The sequence below is a fragment of the Ammospiza nelsoni genome, chromosome 5, assembly GCF_027579445.1.
Source record: "Ammospiza nelsoni isolate bAmmNel1 chromosome 5, bAmmNel1.pri, whole genome shotgun sequence".
Taxonomy (NCBI): Eukaryota; Metazoa; Chordata; class Aves; order Passeriformes; family Passerellidae; genus Ammospiza; species Ammospiza nelsoni.
Genome location: NC_080637.1, coordinates 29838062 through 29863506, shown reverse-complemented (window position 1 = coordinate 29863506; position 25445 = coordinate 29838062). Strand labels below are relative to the sequence as shown.

The 25445-nt window shown below is 38.8% G+C and overlaps 1 protein-coding gene across 3 annotated transcripts in view; it reads right to left on the bottom strand.

Annotated features, from left to right (window-relative positions):
- Positions 1-16610: 16610 nt before the first annotated feature.
- Positions 16611-25445, bottom strand: part of TMEM117 (transmembrane protein 117) — a 177670-nt gene continuing 168835 nt past the window's right edge. For all 3 annotated transcript variants that reach the window (XM_059473336.1, XM_059473338.1, XM_059473337.1), the window contains one exon: positions 16611-18677. In XM_059473336.1, the coding sequence (XP_059329319.1) occupies positions 18040-18677 (638 nt within the window). In that variant the 3' untranslated portion in view covers positions 16611-18039. The remainder of the gene's footprint in view (positions 18678-25445) is intronic.

Genomic DNA, 25445 nt, shown 5'->3' with positions numbered 1-25445 from the left:
CATTCCCAGGGTGACATGGGCACAGGAAGTCCCCAGATGCCTTCATGGAGCTCAGACCCAATGTGAACCTGCAGGAGACCTGCATGGGAAGGGTTTGAAGGGATGGTGGAATTTTTGACCTTGTTACAGGGGATGTGCATGCTGTGCCCAGGGGGTACCCACAGCCCCTGGCTAGCTAGCATATGCCCCAGGGTAGGGTACAGAACCCTGAACATAAATAAAGGGCACAAAGAAGGGACTTTCACCCACTCCATGTTCTCAGCTTAGTGCTAGTCAAGGCTGGACTCTATGTCTCACATGTTTTCTTCACATTAGATGCATGTACAGATGTTGAGGCTTGTCTCATTGTGAGGGTTGTTTATGCAAATTGCTGGACTTGGTTTTTTCATGTTTTATCTCCTCCCATATGATTACATGGTCAGAATCACTCTGCATTTACAGTTGGGTTTTTTTGGGAAATATTGAGGAATATTCAACTCCTCCTTTTGAACTGGCTTGCTCCGAAACAACTCCCAGAAAAATTCTTGTCAGGAGGAGCATGGTGTTCTCCATGGTGCTCTGAGCAGAGCAGCTCCCTGCCTGCCTGCCTGCCCATGGGGATCTGTGCCTTTCACTGGGGCCGTCCTGCTGGGCCTTTGTCCTTCCCACTGGCAACACTCTGGGAAACTGAAAAAAGCCTGTTTATCCCCTTGCTCATTTAAATGCAGACAGGCTGATGCCGTGGCTATTTAAAGTAATGGCAGTCAGCAGAGCAGATGCTTAGAACGTGAGTGCTGGACTATCATTAAAAGATATGGTCTATGATTAAAATATGTTTTTCCTATGGGAAACTGCAGCCCTCTGGGACTTTTTGGCTTATTAAGAAAGTTTTGAGCCACCGTGTCTCTCAAGCAGAGATAAAATAATGCAAACTTGCTACTGATGCCAGGAGCATGTTGATCTCATTCCCGCTGCTGTTTCTGGATCTTCAAACTATTCTGTTTCGATTCTTGCAACTAATTGACTTTGAGTAGAGAGAATGAAATAGCTTATGTTCTTGTATACTGAGATCTTAATTTCTTGTAAGTACCTACAGGTACTCTTGACTTTACCCTGTGATTTCATAATATAATATAATATAATATAATATAATATAATATAATATAATATAATATAATATAATATAATATAATATAATATAATATAATATAATATAATATAATATAATATAATATAATATAATATAATATAATATAATATAATATAATATAATATAATATATAATTAATATAATATATAATTAATATAATATATAATTAATATAATGCAATATATAATAAATCCTATTTTCAACTTTGATTTCCTCTTGATCATTATTTTCTAGATAAGAGATCATTCTGGGTGCTTAGATTGATAGTTTCACAGGTGCAGAATGGGTTTGGCTGCACACATTTCCTTGAAATGAGCAGCAACTGTGCTTCTAATGTAATGGAGTGATTCTGAAACATTTCATACTTACAGCTTATTTTTAACAAAGGAATTATTTCCTGTCAGGAACAAATCCTCTGTAGCATGGGAAGCTGCAGCAAGCCAGTTCCTAACTATATAAATTCTCACCAGAAGCAAATCTAGAGGTGTGTGTTCTACATTTCTTTTGTTAATAATGTGAATCAAGTTTTATTTAGTAAATAAAAAGATACGTGTTGCAAAAATTTTCCAGCATCTCATTGAGAGTGTAATAAACTGTGTGTTGTTTGCTAGTCTTGTGGCTCCTCTTAGTTTCTGATCGTATGGTATCAGAAAAATCAATATCTCATTTCTCACATCAGCCAGATGGATAGGCCAGGCAAGGGCTTCATCCAAGCCTTTGTGCCATTCTGACAGGGGAAAAAACACATTTTCCCTATTTCAAGCTCTACTGTTTACAAGCAGCTATTGACAGCTTTGCAGTACTTTCTCTCAGTAAGATCTATCACAGTAGAACTTTGAAGTCTTGCTGGCTTGGCTGTATTGCTTATACCTCCTCACTTACCAAGTACAGCTACAAATCCTTAAAGTGGTTACTATTGCATGCGCTCACTAAATGTTAAGATCAGCCACACAGGTAAAGGAAGTGTTCTGAATTTATGGTCAGCCTGACTTATGCTGATCCTTCCAAAAAAAGCTGTCGGGAGATTTTGGCTTACAAAATCCTGGCAAGCACACTGCCATGCCTGCTGATGAAATTAGTTTCCCTGCATGGCTGTGTGGCACAGCTCTTTGTATCTGTTGCAAAACAAGCTGTTTTAGAACCAACAGGCAGTAGGAAAAGTTTGTTTTTCTGCTCTGTGGATGTCATGGTACGCATTGACACAAAGGGTAAATTTTTTATACCACAACTTGGGACAATACTAATATTAATATAAAGAGTATTTTCAAACTTAGAAGACAGATGAAAAAAGTTCTATTTTGAAATGTATTGACTAAATCTAAAACATTTCTAGTGAAAGCATTGTTTTTTTACTTTTATGCACAATATCTCATAATCACATCCAAATGAGAGTATTAAAAGATAAACAGACCTTGTGATTGCCAAGTGAATTATGCAATGTATGTGAATATCAAATAAGAATTATCCATTTAACTCTGGCTGGCAGCCCTACACACAGTGCTTATTACACATTATTTTTTCCACAGAGGCACTGCTTGTCAAAATAAAACCCCTGGAATTATTTTCTCTCTCTATTAACAGTGGCTGAGTGCATGCAAAGTTCTCCACAACAGTTTCTTCACAGTTATGTCACTGCATATGAGATGGTTGTAAAGCTGGCTTCAAGAAAGTCAGTGCTGGCATTTAGTGAATCTAAAGCACTATCAGTGTAGTAATACTAATGGTAATTCCCATGTAATACAAGAAATTTAAAATTCAAATGCAGGTACTCCATTTTCCACATGTCAGCCTCAGGAGAGCTAGAGAGGCAGCTCAACTCACAAAGGGAATTTGTGTGCAAATTCGGACCCTTCACAGACTGGTGGAAAGCAGCAGAATACAAACCAGACCTGTGCAATACTTTTACATTAATCCTTATAAAACGCCACCAGTCCCTGTCCTGTGGTGAAGCTAGCAGTCCCCTTGGACCTGGAGATGTCTGGGGAGGGCAGCCCATGTCCGGACCCAGAGTGACAGCATGACAACAGCCCCCCAGGGCTGAGCCTGGTCATCCCAGGGCCGCGCCAACACAGCCCTACATTGTGTGCTGTATTCTGGTGCAACTCTGTAACATCAGGGGCATTACCCTTCATTTCCCTCTGAGTTTGTAGGTCCAAAATTTTAAACTCAGACCAGGAAGCTCAAACCCAAAGCAATGTTCCTGTGACTCCCAGAGAATGAAACCAGGAGCAAACAATGCCACAGCCTTCTCTGATGGCTGCACAAAACTATGAAACACAGTGGGACTGCATAAAGATTCTTAAATGACTGAGAGAAAGTTATGGGATCTATGCTTAGGTTTGAGGAATTAAATATAGTGAGGTATGGATCCATTTTCTTTCCAACTGCAACTTCTGAAGTGCAGCTGATTCAGAAGAAAGGCTCTTTTTTGTCTGATATCAGTTGGAAGCTCAAAATCAATGACACCATACCTCAACACAAGCAAAGAGAATATAATGTTCCCTACAATACCTTTTGAAGCTTACTTCTCTTAAACATAAACTGTATCATTCTTTTGGAAATGAAATTTAAAGATCATTTTGTCAAAGATATCATAAAGTGCAAAGAAACAACTTTTGTACATTTTTAGCTGGTCTAACTTCAAGGTAGAAATCAAAGTTAAGAAAGGAAAATAAACCATGACATAAAAGCAATGTTTCCTCCTTTTCTGGATGATTGCATGCTCAGATTGCGCTTAAAATTCCCAGGAGATGTACAGATAGAGATGAAATATTGGTTTGGTGTAATGGCAGCATGGAGATCATAGCTATAAGCAGTTTTTGTAAATCATAAATCAATGTCTGAGCACCAAACCATGAGAGTCTAGCATTCAATTCATATATTATCACTAATTATAGGGGTTTTTTTATTTGACAATGCATCATCACTCATGCAAGTAGCTATAAGCTATTTTTTTCACCCATAACCACACAACTTGTACACAAGACAATGACTCCTGAAAATTGTCAAGCATAAATAGGAAAAAGGATATTTCTGTTATTGGTAATTCTGTACCCAGCTGAAAAACTGTTTCTTCTCACTACAGCCCAGGGCACTGAACAGTTCCTTTCCCAAAGAGTTTATCTTTCAACAAGGCAAGGCAAGAGATTCTGAGAATGAGACACAACAGCCAAGAAATTGAGACTGAGTGACAGTTTGCAGTCAGCATGTTAATTCAATTCTTTATTTCCTTATAAGAAGAAACACCTGAGAATACTGTAAGTGAGGATGGGGTAAAGAGCCTGTGAAAGAGATTCTTGACAGCCTTGTAACGTGACTAATTAGCAAGGAGGAGGAAATACTTAAACTTCATTGTGCTTCTTTGACTTGTTTCCCAAACTGTTGGCTGTCCTGATCAGTTAATTTTCAGCATGTGCCCTCATCCTCAACCTGCTGCTGAGAACATTACCTCTGGAATTGGGGTCTGCAGAGCATGTGCCACTGCTTTCCCTCTGAACTCTCAACTCATCAGCTGCTCACAGATGTCACCTGGCATGAGCTGCAGACATGATCCTCACTGCAGCCCTTGCTGGAGCTGTCTTTATCCCTGCTCCCCTGGATGAAGATGTCTTTTCAATCTCCCGTGCTGCATCCTTTTTCTTCCTCTCCCACATCTATCTGGGCCCAAGCATGGCATGCTTATTCTGTGCAGATCTATCTCAAATCACTCTTACAGTGTTTTGGGTTTTTTTAAGGACTGTGTCTTCCCCATTACCATTATAATCAAGCTGCAGCAGCTCCAGATGGCCGGAATCACTCTGATATGACAAAGAGGAGCTCAGGAGACAAAATGGGCTGAGCTTCATCTCAGTCCCTTGCCTTTAGTTATGTTCACCAAAGCCTCCTACATTACAATAAATCTTGGCAATCATGCTACTACAGTGAGATCAGTACTGCCAGCAGCAGCCTACTCAGATGATGTGAGCCCGCTGTGTGCAGCCAGCATGGTGACATCCATGGGCACAGTGGGCTGTGCGGGGGATTTGGGGGTGTGTTCTCACTGTGGAGAGTCACAGAGTGGGGACCCCAGCAGCACCATCTTCCATTCTTCCATTATATTGACAGTGAGAGTAGCTAACCTGTGCTCTCTGAGACTGAGGAGCATTTGGCTGGCTCCAGCACAGAGAGCCAACTGGTTCTGAACCTCATGAGTGCCCGGATGGATTATGTCATGAGGTTGGACTTATAGGGAAGAGGTTTCCTGGGGTGGCTTTAGCAGGGGAATCCTGAGCTGGACTATGACAAGAGCATGGCTTGCACCAACCAGGCTGTCTACATCTCCAAAGCTATGAATTTACCCATAGAGGGTGAAACACGGGAATGAAGCGCTGGCTAACCAAGCAGCAGCTTTGCACTGGACTAGGAGATGTGAAGTCAGAATTTTTCCAGTGTGGAAAAAGCCTTCATTTGCCAGTGTCCATGTGCTCTGTTTTTGTCCCATTCTCATTTTCACATACATCATGTGGAAAACCAGGGCTTTGCAATTATCTGTCATGTTGTACAGAAAGCAGCATCTGAGAGTGTGACTAGTTCCCCATGAGCAGTATATGTGAAGTGAACATTTGTTGCCCACAAATCTATAACAATCTTTCTAGGAGCAGGTAGGAAACTTTCAGTCAAAAGCAGATCACTGAAACATTCTTTGGTCATCTAAAATTCTTGTCTTTGGTGTTCTTGACCAACATCTCAGTAAGTTTCCACCAGGTATATGAGATTTTTTTTATTTGCAAATATAGTAAAGGCATTATTAGAGTTGCTTCTGTATCTGTACTGAGAGACAAGAAAAATGCGAGACAAACACTGAAAACACCTATAAAAGTGTGATCATTTCACTGAATTGCAGAATCACAAAGTAGTTTAGGTTAGTTGCAGGTCTTCTGGTTCAACTCCCCTGCTCAAGCAGGGCTATGCAAAGCCTGTTGCCCAGGATCATATCCAGATGGCTTTTAAATTTCTCAAGGGAAAGAGACTCTACAACCTTCCTGAGCAACCTGTTACACAGTGTAAAACTGTTTCCTGATATTCAGAGGGAACCTCCTGTGTTTCAATTTGTTCTGATTGTCTCATCCTGCCGTTGAGGAGAGCCTAATTCTGTCATCTTTGCACCTTCCCTTCAGATACTGTACAACCCAGCATGCACACACATAAATGCAGAGCCAACTATGAAAATGTACAAATCCAATAAAAAGAGTGAAGTCAGTGGGATGCAACAACCAGTGGGGTGTAAGACAGTGGATTATTCCAGGAGATGCTTAAAGCAAACAGTAGCCTCCTAGAAGGTGTACTCTGCTTTCTCAGCTTCTGTTTTTTAGGGTGTGAGAGACTGAAATGTAATGGTTAATGGCTCAAACAGTTGACCACTTTCAAAAGCAGGGGTGCTTTGCTGTCAATGTGCAAGGTAATAGCCCAGGTGCAGAAGGGGTAAGCACCAGAGGATGACCATGACAAACCAAATTTTGTCTAGCAAAAAATCTGGGTTTTGAGTGAGATAAGGGAAGAGGCCAATAAGAAGCAGATCCTGCCAGGTGGAATAATGCATTTTATCACATCCTCCCTTACACAACTGGCTCAGGTATGAAAAGTTCCCTCTGGGGAACTACTGGGACATTTACACATAGGCCTGAAGGTATTCATCCCTTTTGAGGGGGTTTAACTGGCTAACAACACTGATGTGAGAGGCAGCTGTCATGTCTTAGAAGGTGTCATTAACCATCAAAGACCCCTGAAGCACCCACAGACTCATTTCTTGGGGCCTTCCATCAGAGGCCTGTCATGATCCACAGTGTCGCATCTGACAGTGTAAAACTCCCCCCACAAGGGAGGTATGTGGGCATTCCCCCCTACACCTGAACACATATTCCCACCTATACCTGATACCCACTGAACTTTGTGTTTCACAGGCTTCCCGCTACCCCAGCCTCAAGACTGCAACCATTGCTTTGACGAAGGGACATCTAAATTTCAACAATCAAGCCTCATCACTGGATCCATGAGCGGTAACATCTTTCTACTCTTATCCTTTCTTTCTCTTTCTTTATTTCCTTTCTTTCTCTTTCCTTCTCTCTTTCTTCTCCTAACTTCTCAAAATATTTTAAACCAGACTAAAAAAAGCTCCAGTCAATGCCTTGTGTCTGAGTAAGTTTAAAGTTGGTTATGCTTAAGTTTGCTGAGTTAAGTTTGTGAAGTGCCTTACATAGTCTGGATGTTGTTTTAAAATTTGCCAGGTGCCTTATTCTACCTTAATGGTCTGAAGTTTTCAAGTGAAAGTTTGTTGTTGAGCCTCCTAAGAATTTTGCTGGTTTTCCCACATATCACCCAGAGTGAATCCAACTACCTTTCCCTGCACCTGTTGAGTCGACTGGGGAGTAACACAGGCTCTGCTGGGAATCCTGAAATTTAGTCTGCAGGTCATAAGTGGTTGCTACCCTAGACTAGTTTAGTACTGAAGTTAGATAGTGCCAATATGTGGAAACTTTTGAGCTAAAACCTACAGTAGTCAGACTTAATTTCTTCTCTGACTTGGAAGCTCTGCCTCATCCAAAGGTCATTTTCCCCTTGCACATGCATTAGGGTCTTAGCCTTGATGTACTGCAGCATGCTGATGCTTCCTGTACCCTACCAGATGTCACAATTCTTACAGAAAAGAGGGGAAAAGTTGAGTTGGAAAAATAATTTTTTTCATTATAAGAACAGGTACCTGTAAAATATCTCCATTCACAATCTTTTCAGTTAAAGTTCAAATCTGTATTTTGCCACCTACATATATATTAATATTCTCAAAAGGGTTGAGCACCCACATCCATCAAGACATGCCAATGCAGTACACTTTTATAACAGATTTTGACTACTGTAACTCAGTCCTTTTCCTCCATTTTCAGCATTGATCACATCTTACTTGCCTGTTGAAGTGCTCTAAAAAGTCCAAGAAAGCCATTTTAAAACATTAAAGAAATTACGGATCTGACCCTTCTTACCCCAAATACTCTGTGCCCCTCACTGCTGTTTGAACAGATTGCTGCTTTAGACACTCAGCTGCTGAAATTCTCTTGGTAGCCTGTTACTGTTGAGCGTTTGATCCTCCTACACGCCCTACTTGTGTCACATCTGATGTCTCTCTAAGAAGGGTATGTGCTTGCATGCAGGTGCCTGCTGACATGTTACTTTTTAATCCTGGTAAGCCATGACACTGCACAAGAAATTGAGTCTGGTCTGTCTGTGAGATAAAGACTGCTCAAGGAACTGACTCCTGCAAGTCCTGGAATATCACTGGTAACATCTCTAGGCCAATTAGGTCCAGAAAAGGAAGAGTTTCAGTACTACCAGGGAAAACCAATCTCATGACCAGGAGAAACCTCTCAGTGAGAGCAAACCAGAAGTGGGAGCTCCCCGCACTGTGGGCAGTTTGAAACTCTCCAAGGACTGCTGTGCAACATCAGTGACACCCCAGGAAATCCCTCATGTGCTTCATAGAAAGGTTGCCCCCAAGCCACTCCTACCAGCATCCTCTCTGCACTTTCCCCATGGCTGCAGCCATCATCTCCCTTGACGGGCTGTACGAGGTGCAACACTTTTTGAATGAGGAAACACATTCAATTATTTGAAATTGAGTTAATTTTTCCAGTGAAGTTCCCAGTGCTGCTGAAAACCAAGCCTCTGTGTGGTGCCTCTGGGAGATGACTCCTGGGAGCACCCTCCGACACACACAGCTGCTCAGAAACTTTCCATGGTGCAATCAATCCTGTGGTGTGGTTTCAGGGGGTTTGTGGGGAGATGCTTCACTGTAATGGGGCTCACATCCCTCAGTCAAAGGGAGTCAGGGAACACAAGCGCACCTTTGTATCCAGGGTGAATTCAGGGACATTGCTTATGGCCACCATCCTCCACCATCATCCAATGGTATGTGTAGGAAGTTAATCATTGATTAGACAGCAGGCACAGTTCAAAGAGGTGATGCAAAACAAGTCAGAGAAAGTGTGATCAAAGCTGTACATAGAATGCAATCAGTATCTGAAAATCCTTTTACACCACAGGACCTACATAAGCTCTGCACACAAAGCTGACTTCTCAGGCTACACCTGCAGTGAGAACTAAGAAATTTCTTCTCTTTCTGTAAATTTTGGGGCTACAAACCAGACCACTCACACTAATCCCAGCTGTAGATCATTCTGGGAGAGGAACATTCATTTCTTTCAAAATTAGATTGCGAATCTGCTGACAGTTCAAAGTCGTTCCTTCTACAAAAACAAGAACAATGCTGAAATAACTTTGTGCAGTATGATGTAAGCGCCTCAGGTTTCTACAAACTGCCAGAATAGAGAACATGACTTTTTTAATATTACAGTTATCTAAGAGGCTGATATGTTTTAGTTTCCTCCCTTTTAGATTGTTTTAAAGACTTTTTTCCTTCAGAGATAGAACTCTGAAAATATGGCTATGTTATCTGTTGCTTTTCTTCCCTAGCTGTGAAGAAGAAATGTCCAGGCTTTTCTCTCAAAAGAATATCCAATTTATATTATTAAAACTCAAGGCATCTTTGAATTGATCTCCAGAAAGGTTCAGTCAGTAGGACAAAATTCTAGCAGTCTCACATTCCCCAATATTATTCAAAGTAAAGTTTTGGCTCAAGAAACTAGGAGAAAGAAAACCTTAAGTCTGGATGATAAAGCTGCCAGCAGATATATGTGTTAAAAGTGCTTATCCCACCACCTGCCTTTCACCATTCCCTCCATCTGCACACATTGACCTTGACTGGCAAAACACTCCAGCCTTGCTGTGTGCAGGCAGAGATGTAGCACAGTACTTGTCACTTTCTGCTGCTCACCTGTGCTCTCACTGGCCAAATGTTTCCCCTCATCCTGTCTTAATCTGATACTGGCAGAATTTCAATCTCAGACAAGACTGTGTACCAGGACTCTAGGTGCAGAATCCCATTACAAATAGATTGTTGCTTTACAGGTCTCTCTGTTTCATCATTTAAGAAAAAGTTAATGTATTCACAGTGTACATGACAGGAACATGTTAGCAGCATACTTTTTGTTGCTTGTTTTTTGAACTCCCAACATTGCTCCTCAGTGACACTTGATAGAGTTGAAGGAAAACACAGTCCAGTATAAATTTTGAAGTTTCAATCACAAAAATGCTGTCAGTCTTTGCTATTACTAAGAAAAGGAATTTAACTACTTCCTGTTTGCAAAGGAACAATAGGATGTCACTATTTGAGGTCATAAAAGAGTGGCTTTGTAAGTCCTTTGCATGTTACTCGCTGTTACTTGAAGCCCTGTTGAAGTCTGTTTTCCAGGTCACAGTATCTGAAAGCAGACTGGTTTCTTCTGAAGGAAACTCCAAAAGGCAATTGAGGAAGAAATGAGGAATTTACACTTCCAGTGCAGCTACCCTGAGGCAGTTTCATGGCATGAGACAGCGGAGATCTGATGCTAGCAAAACTGCCTTCTGATTTCAAAAACCTAATTTCTCCAGCAAAAACTTATGCAAGGGTGGAATATGCCCAATTCTGTTCCTGGGATATTTCCTGCCATGTCCATGTATATGTGAATCACATGAAGCAAAGAAAACATTTGACAGCAACAAACTAGAAAGACTGAAGTGCTAATAAAATATGCAAGCAGGGGATACCTGACATGTATGAAATTGAGTGAATAATTTAATGTCTTAGACTTTTAATTTTCTTCTCTACTTTTACATTTCTCTTGCATTGCAAAATCTTCAAGCAGTTTCTTTCCAATCTCTGTAGCTGTATTTGTCTGAGAGACTTACATGCAACAGTCGTGCCGTTATAAGTGCAATACAATGAGTGGATAGTTATAGTAAAATACAGTTTCCAGTGACCACAGAAGATGGGGAGAAATCTCTAGGAAAGGTCTTGTAAACTTTGTAGTTAATGTCTCCAAAGAGTTGGTGGGTATTTCTGTGATATGAAGCTGAAACCTTTAAAACCCCAAGAGGGACATTTGGGCTATACGTATTTATTCCTCCATGTGCACTTTGAAAGGCACTAAAGTACATCCAAACGAGCAGACACCTTTGAAGTCTAGTCAGATCAGTATTACACTGTGACACTCCTCAGAGCAACAGGGCCACACTGTTCAGGAGCAGTGACCTAAAATAGCCATATAGCCCACACAGATCTGAGCTTCTATCTTTGAACAGAAGAACATGTTGGTACAGACTGGTTGCTAACTAAGGACCTATCACTGTGCTCTTATCCCTGGGATTGAAAACTGAAAAAAACCCACTTGATTTTTAAAGTGCAACAACACATATTTCTATGGAGGTTTCATTAAATACTACACCCTAAACCTACCTGTGGCTGACAGGTTCATGCCCTTCTAGGGGGGCCAATATAATTATGGGGGGGGGGCTATTAAAATATAATTATAATGGGGGGGCAATTGCTATTGAAACAGAGCAGGAGGTTATTGCCAACTTCTATTGCATCCGCTTTAACTGTTTTTTATACAAATACAAACCTCCTTAGACCTTAGAATCAATATTTCTTTCTTTTTTCTTTTTTTTTTTTAATTTGAATGAATGATGTCTGAAGTCTCTCCAGGACTGCATAGGAAAGAATTTGATTGTTGTCCCCTTTGGGGTTATTTTTGAGGAGTAGCTTTGCTGTGGATCAGCAGGTCAAAATTGATGGAAAGGGCGAAAAGGGAGTAAGAAGGTTGCACAGATGAAGCAAAAATGGCTAGATTGTCTACTCATGATTTAGCTTTAACCTTGCAAAGATTTGGAAGACATTCTGTTTTTTTTATAGCTTCATGAAGCAAAAATAGAAAATTATCGATGTAACCATGGAAACATGGAAACAATGATCACTGGAAATTATCTCTACTTGTGCTATCATTAGATGACACTTAAGTTAAGGCACACATGCATCCTCAGCAATGCTGCCACAGCCAACACAGGGAATGAACCTCACAAAAGTCCTCAAACATCTGGAGCAGCTGGAGCCACTGCAGTTTTGGAATTTCTAATTCGAGCTGTTGGGGGTTCAAGCTATACCTGTTTGGCAAGTGATTCTGTGAACAATTAAATACTGAAACTCCAGCCATGTCTGACTATGTGTTCTGCTGACCAAATGACCTAGTAGCCACCAGCACATCAAGTGCCTTTATGTGCCCTCAGAACTCTCAAAGGAAAGGTCAGCAAGGCATGCAGTGTCTCAGAGCAGCCACCATCGATGTTAATCCCTATTGAAGGGGAGGGAGAGGGATCCAGATGGTACCAAATCAATAACAGCAATTTTGGGCCTTTGGAGGGTAACTCGCCGTCCAGGTCACTAACAATAAAAGTTTATTGGAAATAAAAACAGAGGAATGAAATGAAATGGACTTTTAGTGGGAAAAACGAGAGAAAAATGAAGATAAGAAGAAATTCAATACGAAGAGAAGTGTTGCAGATGTCACAAACAGCATGAGAGCTGGGTCTACAACCTGCCTGCCAGAATCAGATAAGCTGCTCTTATGCACACCCCAACTGCTACACATTAAAGGAAAAGCATGAGATTAGAAGTACCTCTGTGACTGTGCTGCTGATATATTCCTGAAAGGATTTGATTTTGCTACTTCACTCCTCTTTGCAAAGCAGCTGGATTCATGCTTTTCCTTTCTTCAAGGAGTTTGCTGTCAGGAGTACCAGCCTCATGAAGCATCTCCCTTACAATTTCTTTCCCACTTCCTTTTCAGAAAACTACTCCATTCTCCCAAACAGTGAAAAGCTGCTGACATCCCCCATGCAGAGGAAGTGTTAGGAGGGAATGATGATGGTGTTAAAACCTAGTTACCCAGAAGAGCTACTCACCCAGAAGTCATCTGGAAGCTGGGAACTGTTTGTGAACATTTGGAAACAGGGACTTGCTGCTTCTGTTTGAATATCTGAAGGGGATGGAAAAGATTTCTAGTGATTTCCTGTCTCTCCATTTGTCCCTTTGTGTTCCTACGAAACAGGACTTCTGCTTATATTGATTTGCTTCTGAAATGGTCACGTAAGTGACATTCTTCACCTCAAGGCCGTAAAACTGACAGACCAGACTTCCCCCTTTTGCCTGCCCTTGCCTGTCCTTCTTGGGAGTTGTATATTAGGCATTGCAATGACATGCCACAGCACTCTCAGGTAGCCCAGACTCCCCACTGGACAGTTTTGAGCGCACGGGGAAAGGAGCAGCTCCTTTGTCACTTGCAAGTTAGCATGGACGGACAGGACAGAGAGCGTATGGCAGCAGAGCTGGTCTGTCTGGGGCTGGCAGGGACGCCTCTGTTGATAAAGGTACTGCAATTGTTTGTTAATAAATGCACTTTGAATCTTTGCATTTATCCATCATTGCAAGCACAGGGCCACTCACACATCTGACAAAAGTGTTTTGTCTCCATCCTGAGCTGGGAAGCACAAAGTGAATCACCTTCATATTCTTACTCACAGTGTTGTCTAATTTTTATGGTTTTTGCAATCTGCTCAAAGTTTAAGTTGGTTACTTTTAAATGCACACTAAAAAGTGGAAACCTTTACCTCTGTTTGCAGGATGTACCTACTTCAAATTTATAGTCTAAGATAAAAAGTCCTCTCCCACTGAGCCCCTTCAAGAAGGTTGTTAAAATTAGGGCCAGTGTATTAAAAATCTGTTACATTTTTTACTAGTGAGCCATGACCTGCTCACTTGTGGGAAAATGAGCTTGCCAGACTACTAAGGAACTGGCTTACTACCTTCCCAGTCTTTGTGAGGTGTCTGCTCTTTGTTCCCAGGTGGTTGCCATGATGGATGCTGTTCAATGCAGGAAAAACAATAATTTAACACATACTGTAATCCAGTGCAGTAGCCCAAAGTATCATGATATTAGACAGAAAGGAAAGAAATCTTTTAAAACAGAAAACATTTAGCTTCTGCAATAAATTAAATTTGACAAAGAAAGAACTTGAGGACACAGACAGTGCAATTAAATGCTCTTTCTTTGGTGTTATATTTTCTCTGCAAAATAAGTAGAGGCAGAGGAGATGAAACAACCTGGAATAAGTAACTGATGGAGCAATGTAGCATGAAAAGGGCAGTAGTAAATTGCCTTGTGGAACTCAGCATTTTTCCCAACAAAATCAACTAATCCCTGGGCTCCTAATGTACATACACATAGACATTTTATATATGTGTTTTTGAAGATATCTATACACTTCCATAAGCATGAATATTATATTTAAGGTACTTTCTACAAAAATTCTTACTTTCTACTTGCTTCATGTAATTTCCATCTCAGTAAAGGTAATTGTTGAGAATATTAAGGCAATTTATGAGAACCTGTGGGCTCATAGATCTTATGTGCTTATCCTAGAGATGTATCTTCTATATATATACTATATCAAGTGGTTTCTATCATCCATCACTGTAAAATGTATCTATGGTAAAAAAAAAAAAAGATACCAAATCTGATCTTTGTCAAAGCAGACACTGGCCAACCCTGTAGTGATGGAAGCTTCTAGATGGTTCATTACAGAGGGTAGATTGGAGATGTGTAGTTTGTGAAAAAACTGACACTTCCTCCAGTTTCTCCCCTCCTATGGGTTTTTCAATGTCCTCAGGAAAAGAAATAGAAGCCTAATGAATTTATCCAATAGTTAGGTTTTCAGGAGAAGGTCAAATGTGGGTACTAGACTAGAAAGCAGTTCAGACTGTTTTGAGATAGCAACATGTTTTAGAATGTTAAAAGTGAACAAGTTGACAATAATGAATTGTGCTTGGAGAAAGAATATTTCCATTTTGGGAAGAAGACTCAGAATGACTCTGCATCAGCAGCTAAGCTCAGGAGTGAAGTTGTGATTGTGCTCACTGGCTCTCCTCCAGCTCAGACCCTGAGAGGTCCTCCAGCTCAGGGTCTCTGCATGTAGCCCAGCCACTATCCTTCATTCACTCTATCAGGACCAAACAAGAGCTAAACTGATATAAACCCCTGAAATGCACAGACAGTGGGCACTGGGTCCTCAGCACCAACTCCACATACCTGCTCTTTCTGGGTTGCACTACTCAGTAACGCAGAAATAAATGACTGAGTTAGGTACTGAATCATCTTTAGGGTGTGTGGCAGCAGCTCTGGCCATAGAGAGCAGGTACAGGCCTTCCCAGGAATTCTCCCTGGGGAACGCTGCAAGAAGCTGTGAAAAAGCTCAGAGAAAGAATTAAACCAATTCTTATCTCCACTTGCTGCACCTGTTGCTAAGCAAATGTGGAATGTGTTATAGAAATTTGTTTACCAATGGGTGGTAGTGTTTTAGTTAGTTGACCAATGAGGTCAAAGTTATATCAGACAAGCTAGAAGAAGTTATGAGTTTCTTAAGAATATAGTAGGAATATAGTATAGAAGAATAAAGCAATGGTTCAGCCTTCTACATCACAGAGTCAGTGCTCATTACACCTGGGTCAGGAGACCCCTGTGCTGACAAGGGTGCTCAGCTCTCTGCCTCCTTCAGAAGGTGCTTGGGGCAAGCCTGGCCATCTAACTCAGGCTTCTCAAACCTAACACTGGAAGTGGACAATGAAAATACTCCTCTCTTCTTCCATCTATGTCTGTGATTACAAATGAGACTCCTACATGACTGAGAAGTCCTTTCTCCATTAAATAACTAGATGAGTTGACCATGGTGAGTGGTTACACTGAATCTTTAAACCTCTTACAAATGATAAATAATATAAGCAATCTCTATGCTTGGCCATTATTTAAATACTCATGCAAAATCTAGGATTACTTGATGTTTTTCTCTCTTTCATGAAGGCTTATAATGACCTTAAAAGCATTAACTCAATATAAGGTCAAGGAATTATTTTAGCTGTGAAATCAGTTGCTTAATAATGTTTCCTCAGAGTCAAGAAATCATGCAGGCTGTAAGGCTCAAGTAATTATTTCATTTTTTCTGCCTACATATTCATGTCTTTAACTACTACTCTGCAAGAATAGAGAAATGAGTCAATGAGAGATTTTCAGTACTTGGGTTTACAGTGTCCAAAACATACAGAGAAGCATGTATCTGCAAAATTAAACAGCTATTTCTGTAACTACTTAAGAGATCAAATGCTGTTTTAATGTCATACATCAGTATATCAGCTCTTATACAGTACAAGCAGGATCTCACGCTGGTTTATCATTACTTATTAATGGCTTGTCTTTGATTATATAGTAAGTCAATTAAACAAGCTTATAGGTTGCAGTAGGCAAAAGAGAATAAATTTGGGTTTAGCCATAATTTTTAATTGATAAAAAATTACTATGATTACAAAATTAGTTTTTTCTGATAAAACATTAAATATTTCATTTAAAATATTAGATTTTGACATCACTGTGATGCTGTCTTTTTTAGTGTCAATTGAAATAGGGCAATGCATGGGTAAAGTGGTTTGAAAAATTGCAAAATTGACAGAGTGTGTTCCTGCCTCATAATAAACAATTGTTGAATGATGTTTATTAAAACTGGCTCTCAAGTGACAGTTAATAAATGCACAGTTCTATTATGCATGCTAAATTCAGCATTCTGAAAACTTAAAAGTAAATAGATCAAAACCAACAGAGATAAAAAAGTCACAAAGACCAAATACAGCAACACCAGAAAGTGACAGGGAATAATTCAGTCTTAAAAATTACTTATTTTATGGTAACTTGTAACAACAATTTTATAGAACTGAAATAGAAGCAAATCAGAGTCTTCTGATGTTTTAGATATGTGATTTCTCTAGTGCATATAGTTTGATCATATAGCAAAGAAATTTACATTACGAAGTACCCTTCAAAAAAGCAAAAACCCAAGTTTCCCTCTGTTTCTGATTTCAAGTTATGAATAGTCATGAATAACAAATGAAGGACAAAAAAAAAGGTGCAATAAAATTTAACTATTAATTTATGTTAATTAAAAACCTTCAATATTTTTTCAGTATTTGGAGAAATTAGGCTACAAGCAGTGTGTTACACATATACCCTGACCATATCTGCACAGAATTGCAAAAATGCTGGATTTAATGGGCTTTGTGTCCTTTACTACAATCATTCCATTGGCTCTTTGATGTTGCATGGGGTTGGTGTGATGATGGAAAGAGTTGCTTCAACCCTGTATTTTCACCTCTGTTTCTAAAAGGTGAAGGGCAAAACTTTAAATCAAGGAGCAGTTTATCTTTAATTAAGAAAAACATAATTACGCATTATCACATAATTGCTATTACTGATGGAGAGACTCATATTTTCACAACTAGTGACCCATGTCGTATTATGTCTCTGCTGTTTACTGCATAATAAATCTGTATTTGTGTTTGGCAGCTAGCCAGAAAAATTAAAAGGTAATCACCATGCTTCTCTGCAGTCTGGTCATCAAAATCTCTGACTTCACAGATGAGTAATTAACAAAGTCAAGTTGTGGTATCCTAACAGAAAACCTTTAGGAATAACTATATTTTTCTCCTCTGTCAAGATATCAAATGACACTTGAAACAACTGTATACAAAAAGCTTTGCAAAACAGATGAGAAGAACTGTGCTATACACCTGGTGTTGAGTTAAAAAACAGTTTAATGTCTCAAGGCACCACCACGGTAGAATTTTATACCTGCAAGTAATCATCTAATACACTATTATACAGTTAAGGTAATGTATTAATAAATAGCTTGTGCAATTTTGGGAAGCAATCTATAAAGGAATGTTAGATATACAATAGGCACATACTATAATACAAATAAAAACCAAAATTCCTAGAAAAAGCATGCTGAGCACCTCTTGGTATAGGTTGAGTTTCTTATTCTAAACACTATGTAAATCTTAACTTACAAAAGGTAAAACTGAAACCTTAGAGTAACTGCTTATTTAAACTGATTTTCCTGGGTATTTTCCTCTATGTCACAGGATTATTCTTAGGGACAGAGGAGTCTGGTACTGGCTGTAAAGGGCTGTCTTGTTTGTTCAGTTGTGCGTTCAAGTTTTCAGAAGTTAGAAGAGAAGAATTAAAAACTATTTCACTTAAGTCTGATTTTATGGATACCAGGTGTGGTTCTTGAAAATTCAATGGTTCTTCTAACACCTGTGTATTTTCTCGTGTCATTCCCATATCTGATGGTGACTTTCGTTTCATTCTTGTGTACGATTTGTCTAAATTCTCCATGCCTTGGTCAGTTTTCTGAAATCGCCCAAAGAACCAGATGAAGAAACCAAACAAAGCAAAAGCCAGCAAACTTGGAATAAAAGCCAGGCATTTGACATCAAGGCTGGAGCCTGTGAACCTGCTGTGCAAGAACATGTCCCCTTCAGCATAGGTCCGGTTCGTCAATGGGTTTGTGTTATTGGATCTCCACTCCCAAGATAACTTAGTTCTGTTAAGGTCTTTCAAGCTCTCTGAGTCCTTCACTGTGTAGATCTTCTGTCCAGGACCGATATATTGACCATATTCATGAGGTTTGTAAAATATTTGGTTCTTCCACATATTCAGATCCAAGATTAAAACAAGGAAGATAATTCCATAGTTAAACCATTTGCCTGTTTGGAAAAAAAAAATTCTGTCATCTGATATATCCATTTTAGAAGCAGTACAAATGCCATTACACATAAAAGATACTCAGAAAACAAAAAGTTCATTTTTATTAATCTGTAAAGATTAATAAAATAAATAAATGTATAAATATTAAAAATTAATAAATAAATTTCCACCACAATCAGATTTATTCTGAATATCCTCTAGTATTTCACAATTTGGTCTGGAACAAAACAATTTTGTAGCACAAGCACAGAAGTAGAACCATTCAATTGACATTACAGTTTGTAAGTGACCAGCTTATTAGATCGCTAGGTGATGTGTTATAGAGCAATAAAGCTAGAAAAAGTAATTAATTCCACAGCTTTAAAAATATTCACATGGAAATTTTCCATAAAAATGACAAGCTGTGATTTATAGAATTACAGTGAGATTGCTGAGAAATAGCAAGGGCTGATTGTAGACTTCTGAGTCTAGCCTAGGTTTTTTTATAATCTGTGTCAATGAATACGCATAATGAATTATACTATTTTCACAGTCATAGCATATCTTACATTTTAGTTAGACATATGTTAAGATCTCACCTGTGCAGTGATGACTGCTATCACCCAAGAACCTGGCAATTCTACATGGCAGCATTAAGTGAAAATAAATACATGGAGGAATGTTTCTGCTGGTGATGAATGATCATGGTCTTTGCTGGAATAATATCTAAGTATGCTTCAAGTGAAAAAGAAAATGTATCATAGGATCTATCAGATTATTTAGGCTAGTGACTTGCACCGAATTAATAGATTCCAGTTCCTGAAAGTATGTGTGTTCAAACTGTCCAACCAGAATTCTTCAGGAGAGTAAGGAGACTAACTTCATGCATTCAGGAGTTATGTTTAATGGTTCTCTTCAGTTCAGATTAAACAGATTGAAAATAAACTAGAATATTTATTCTCTTGTTATTCTCTTATGTTGAACAGTCGTCACTGTTTGGAAACAAAGCTGAACTGAAAAGACCTCGCAGACAATCCTATAATTCCTGAATAACTCCTCTATCAAAGTCAAGTTGGATGGGCTTTGAACAAACCAGTTAGAGGAGGGTATCCTGCTCACATCAAAAGCGCTGGAACCAAATATCCCTTAGGGTCCCTTCCAACTGAAACCATTCTATGATTTCTCCCTGTGATTTTGTCAATTTTATAATTGACATGTTAAAGAAAACTATCTTTTCATACTATTAACACTACATTTAATATTTTAGTTTCTTAAATCAACACCCAAGAGCTTAAAGTAATGCTAAAGCATGAAATAATATAACAAACAATTCAGTGTAACTTGATGTTTCCTGTGGATGTTTGCCATGTATTTAATGTTTCTATTTTTCCCATCACATTTGTCTTTCAACAGAAAGACACAGGATTCACTGATCAATTGCTGTTGTCAAGCAGAATGTAATTGCTGACTTCTTGTTTTTACCTCAGCTGGGCAATTAGGTGACTCCTTTTTACCTTACCACCATTTCTTAGGACACAGTGATAATAGCACTATTTTTCGTATTTTCACTGTCTGAAAATGTTTTGAAAATGGTTTCAGAAGTTATTTGATGCTGAGTGTTTGATAGAAAGATACACTGTTCCTGTCTCATAGAAAGTATGAACTTGAAACTCCCTCACTCAGCTCCTAGTCAGAGCTAGGCAGGCAGAAACCAAGTCCTGAGCTCAGCTGCTGTGATTGTTGGGTCCATGTGGGCCATACAAACCACTCAGGTCCATCATCCCATTTAGTGAGGATGAGCTGTCACCTGCATATCTAAATGGCAGGTAGCTGACTGAGAACAGCTGCTGTTCTATAGCAGATTTTCTCAAAAATCCTTAAATTTCTTATTCTCAGCCAATTTTTTCACCTTCTGCTTCACTGTTATGCTTGATGAGCTCTATAAATTTTCCTTTTCTTTTGAATACAGTTGTCACCAGAACCAAAGGCTGTGTATGAGTAACAGTCTCACTATAACCATATATGAACACAATGACATCTTTCTGCTCCTACTCAATGATCCCTTTATCCAAGGGCTGCATTAATGTCCTTAGAAACAAAATGACTGAGTTAGTGCTGTCTTGGGTACTCACAGAAAGTATTTACCTCTTTCGTGTCCTCTGCCATCTATCCCTCTCCAGGACAGGTATTCACTGCTGTGCTAGCTAGCACGACAGCCAAAGAAGCCAACCCAGCCATCCTTCTAGATCTGAGATGCTTTGGAGCACAAAGATGTCATTGTGCTCAAATGTGGTTATACAGAGATTTAATATATTGCCCAACCTTTAACATTATAACTTAAATGTGTGTAATGTATGTATATTAAATGATTGTCTATTGCAACTTAATTTTAGCATAATCATTTTCATAGAAATCTTTAAGTCATATACCAAGCTTATATAGAAAACAGGCTAAATAAATGAAAAGTCAATCACAACCTTTGATCTTGCACATGAACAAACTCAAGTTTGTAAGTTTGCAAAGGATTATAATAAATGTATTATGAATGTACAGATACTAATTTTATTTTAAAAAATTTCAAGTTTCATTACAGATTAAGAGTGACAAGGGAAACTGGATCCCCACACTACAAAGTCATTTAAGTTGTCTTTTACCCAGCTTCTGTAGGATTAGTATTACTGCTGCTTTAGGGTTGGCCCTACTTCAATGAAATTTGTGTGGCCAATACTGGCATATACCCGACCCCACTTAGCCCTTCTGGGATGGAAAGTGGTTTATTCAAAGACAAAATCTGAAATGGAAGGATGTAATAGGATCAACTCTCAAGACTGGAAGGCTAGTCAATCATTTCAGCAAACTGAAAAGAATTTTATCCGGTCTTAAATAGTTAACAAGTTAACAATGAAGAAAGTCATGTGGGAAAATAGGTTGTGTCATTCAGCCATGCACTACCTGAAAAGTGACCTGGTTAAAAACTTTATAACTTTCACAGCACTGACATCTTACATGCTGCACATAATATTTGGCGAATTAAGAATCTGATTTGGTGTATTTGGAAACACGGTACAATACTGCAATTTGATGCAACAAAGATCCTCCAAAATAAAAATTGGACCCAAGAGTGTTAGTGTCCTTGTAAGGCTGTGATGTAAAATGTGTCATGATTTTATAGGCACTGTAGACTGCAACCAGTACTTGGGGATGAAAATTCACTCCCGTTTTCTGCTAAAGCATGTCTGTCAAAGAGGATTGTATCCTCCTGGCTAGAATACTCACCAGAGAGGAAACCTTGACTCTACAATAACCTCCACTTGTGACAGCTTGGACCTGCATCATAAGACCATGCTCTGAGCATCAGCCTGTACAGAAGTCTGCTTAGAAACAGTCTCCCCCCACTGCTGAAGCTCAACAACTGTGCACTACACATGAATGCCAGGGGTCTTCTCATTTTGAAAGAAGTATGGATTTTTATTTTTCTTTTTTCCAGAAATTCACATATTTTCACCATCAAACAAGATTTTTGGGCAATCCTCCACACAATATTTGGAATATATCTCAATATTCCATAACAGCTGCTGATTCTGGAGCAGTTTTATTTTTGTATGCCCACTCTGGAACAGACCATTCATTTCCCAACAAAAGGATCTCATGTAGAAGCTAATCCTCAGGAACTTTACTGAGGTCAGGAGGTAATGTGAAAATTCTACTTAATAAGGCTAGACACAAGCAGCCTCATGCTGTGCAACCACAGCCAGAGGCTAGTGTAGGACATGTTTGCTTTAGACTTCTACCTCAACTGTAATTTGTGTCTAAAACCACTCAGACGCTGCTGTAAAACATTTGAAATGTTCTTCCTATCTTCTGTCACATTGGTGCTATTAGCTAGATACATGCATACAGACAGACCACTCACAGCTGATCTAAGATGTTAATCCTCTGAGGTTTTTTCATGTCTGTGTGCATGGAAAGCTTTGGTTTTACCTCTAACCTTTCTATTTATGCCCACAGACTCCCTCAGGCTACCCTGTGTAAGCTTGGGCTGAATCTAGAGACGCTGTTGGTTTAACTCCACCAGCCAGCCATGCTGGAAACTGCCCAGCTATGAAGGAGATGATTCCTCCTTTGGGTGGAAGGGTACTTGGGTCAGAGAGCCCTCAGAAACATGTTACAAACACCCAGAGAAATCTCCCATCTCTTCTGACACCTCAACTGTAACGTTTTCAGTTTGAAAATTACCTGCATACTTGACAGTAGATGCTCTTGGATTTTCAATGCTGCCATTAAAGGGTACAAGGCAGGCCCCCTACCCAGTGTCTTTTAATCACAAAAAAAGCTGAACAAAATTCATTTTAAGTTTTACAAATTTCCCTGGGTATTATAGAAACTAGGATAGACTATGTATTTTCATAAACATCAGCCTAAAAAGGAAAACACACTTTGCAATGAACCATCTGTCAAGGGAAATCCAGATGAGCTAAGCAGATGCAGGAATTCAAGTTTTTTTAAATGTTCACAAAAAAAAGTGGCTATCAAAACAGAATGAAAATATTTAATACTCAGTAAGGAGTATTGCAAGGAGTTCCTAGCTGCAAAGAAATGAGAGTAAAATGAGGTACTCACCAGTAAAAATAAGATAGCTTTTCACAATAAATTCAAAATTACACTGAAGAGTCAGAAGATGTTAATTCACTATTACTGCCAACAACATTAAGAAATCATAAGTCAGGACTAAGGAAGTATGTTATTAGTTTAAGGTATCATGGGTTAAAATAATATATTGTATAGCTGTATTTTTCTGCCCTTCTAGAAACTGAATTATGCAGAAGCAAATTTTAAATTCTTTTTCTCTGCAATCATGATCTTTATTTTATGAAAGCTGAAATTCTCATGTACTCACTGTATTCAGGAGATAAGTTTTTAAGACAAAATAATAAAAAAGGAAAAGAAAAAGAATAATAAAAAAGAAAAAAAGAAAAAGAAAAAGAAAAAGAAAAAGAAAAAGAAAAAGAAAAAGAAAAAGAAAAAGAAAAAGAAAAAGAAAAAGAAAAAGAAAAAGAAAAAGAAAAAGAAAAAGAAAAAAAAAGTGTAACTGCCTTAAGACTTGTGACAAAGTCAGGAGAGCAGGCAACACATAGCATGGAACTGAAATTATTCATCTATACACAACTTGCTCAAAGCCATCGAGGACAAACCAACCATCAAGGACAAACCAACAGAATGGTGGCTTGAAATCCTTGACTCCTCAGAATGCTGCTTTCCTTAGAGCTGCTCCTTTGTGGGACCATTGCTTATTTGAAAAAACAATATTGAATAGGATTGCTTTTATTCATATCAATTAACAGTGACTAAACCAGACTGTGTAAGAACTAATAAAGAATAAACTTTGCCAGGAAAAGGATGGCAAATGTTATTTCAGCCATGCTTTCTTTCTCCTTGCTATTTGGGAGAAAATGGTTTTCAGTTTCTAAAAATTAGAGCACAAGTCATAGATTTACAGCCTGGATTTATCTATGTAGCTAGTACTAAAATAAATATTTTTCAGGCCTCAGTATTCATGTCCTGCTTGTTACTTAAAAGTCCTATGGGTAAATTTAAATTCTGGATTCTGTGTATTAAACAGGTCTTAAATAAAGCTGGCTCCCTGTTGTTACCATTGTTCTACCCCCATGTAGAATGCTGTAGTTGCATTCATGTCTATAATTTTAGATTGAATTATATTAATCTTGATTTTATACATATATATATATATATATAAAATTAGGGGTTTTTTTAATTTCAAATATTCTACACCTTGATTTGAGTAGAATATTCAAGTATCTGCACATGCAGACAGTCACTAGAGCTTGCAAATTATCCAACATGATGCCCTAACCTAAGACAAGAACTGATGGCAAGAACAGATGGTTCAAGCAAAACTTACCCAAAGGGAGGTTTCTTGTGCCATGTGTTATGGCTGTTTATTAGATCTCCTAAAGGGTGGACTAGCTCTGAGATAAAACAGGCTCTCAGTAGACAGGATACGTGATGTGCAGTCAAATGGATTGATTTGTCTAGCGAATCTAATAAATGGATCTTGTTAATGCTGAGCAGGGAAAAATTTTCCTCGGCCCTCATTCATTATCTCATCCTCATTAAAAGAATGCCTTCTCACTAGAAAATCAGAAAGGATTCCAGTCCTCTCTGCAGAAGACTACAATGCATAAATATTGGTTTTATTTGGTTGGCCTGTTTTCAAACAGCAGCATTGCTACTGATTGCATTTCTGATCACTAATTTATGTTCTTTGCTCTTGTTTATTCTTTGATTATACCTGATTATCATCTATGTCTCTGTCTCTTCTGCAATGCAAAACTGTTCTTTGCTCTTCAATTCCTCTTCTATCACCCATTAATTAAATGCCAAGTTTCTGTATCTGGTGACACAGCCCAACCTACCATGCCTCAGCCATTTTTCCTATTCCTCTGTGCATCCATTCCACTACTTTTCCTGATACAATGGAATAACAGTATGGCATCTGGGAACCTTGTGGGACTGAGCCGCTCCAAATTAATTCCCTACCCTGAGAAAAAGGAAAAAAAATCATTTTTGCTATCCCTGAATTTCATACCTGTAATTCACATAAAATATCTGATGCTTAAACTAATTTTTTTTCCTCTGCTCCTTTCTCTTTCTGCTCACTTGGGAGAGAAAAATGTGTTCATCATGTACACATAACATCATCTCCTCTCACCCTACACCTTCCAGTCACTGACTGGTCGTAATTTATTTTATCCTGTTCCATAAACCAC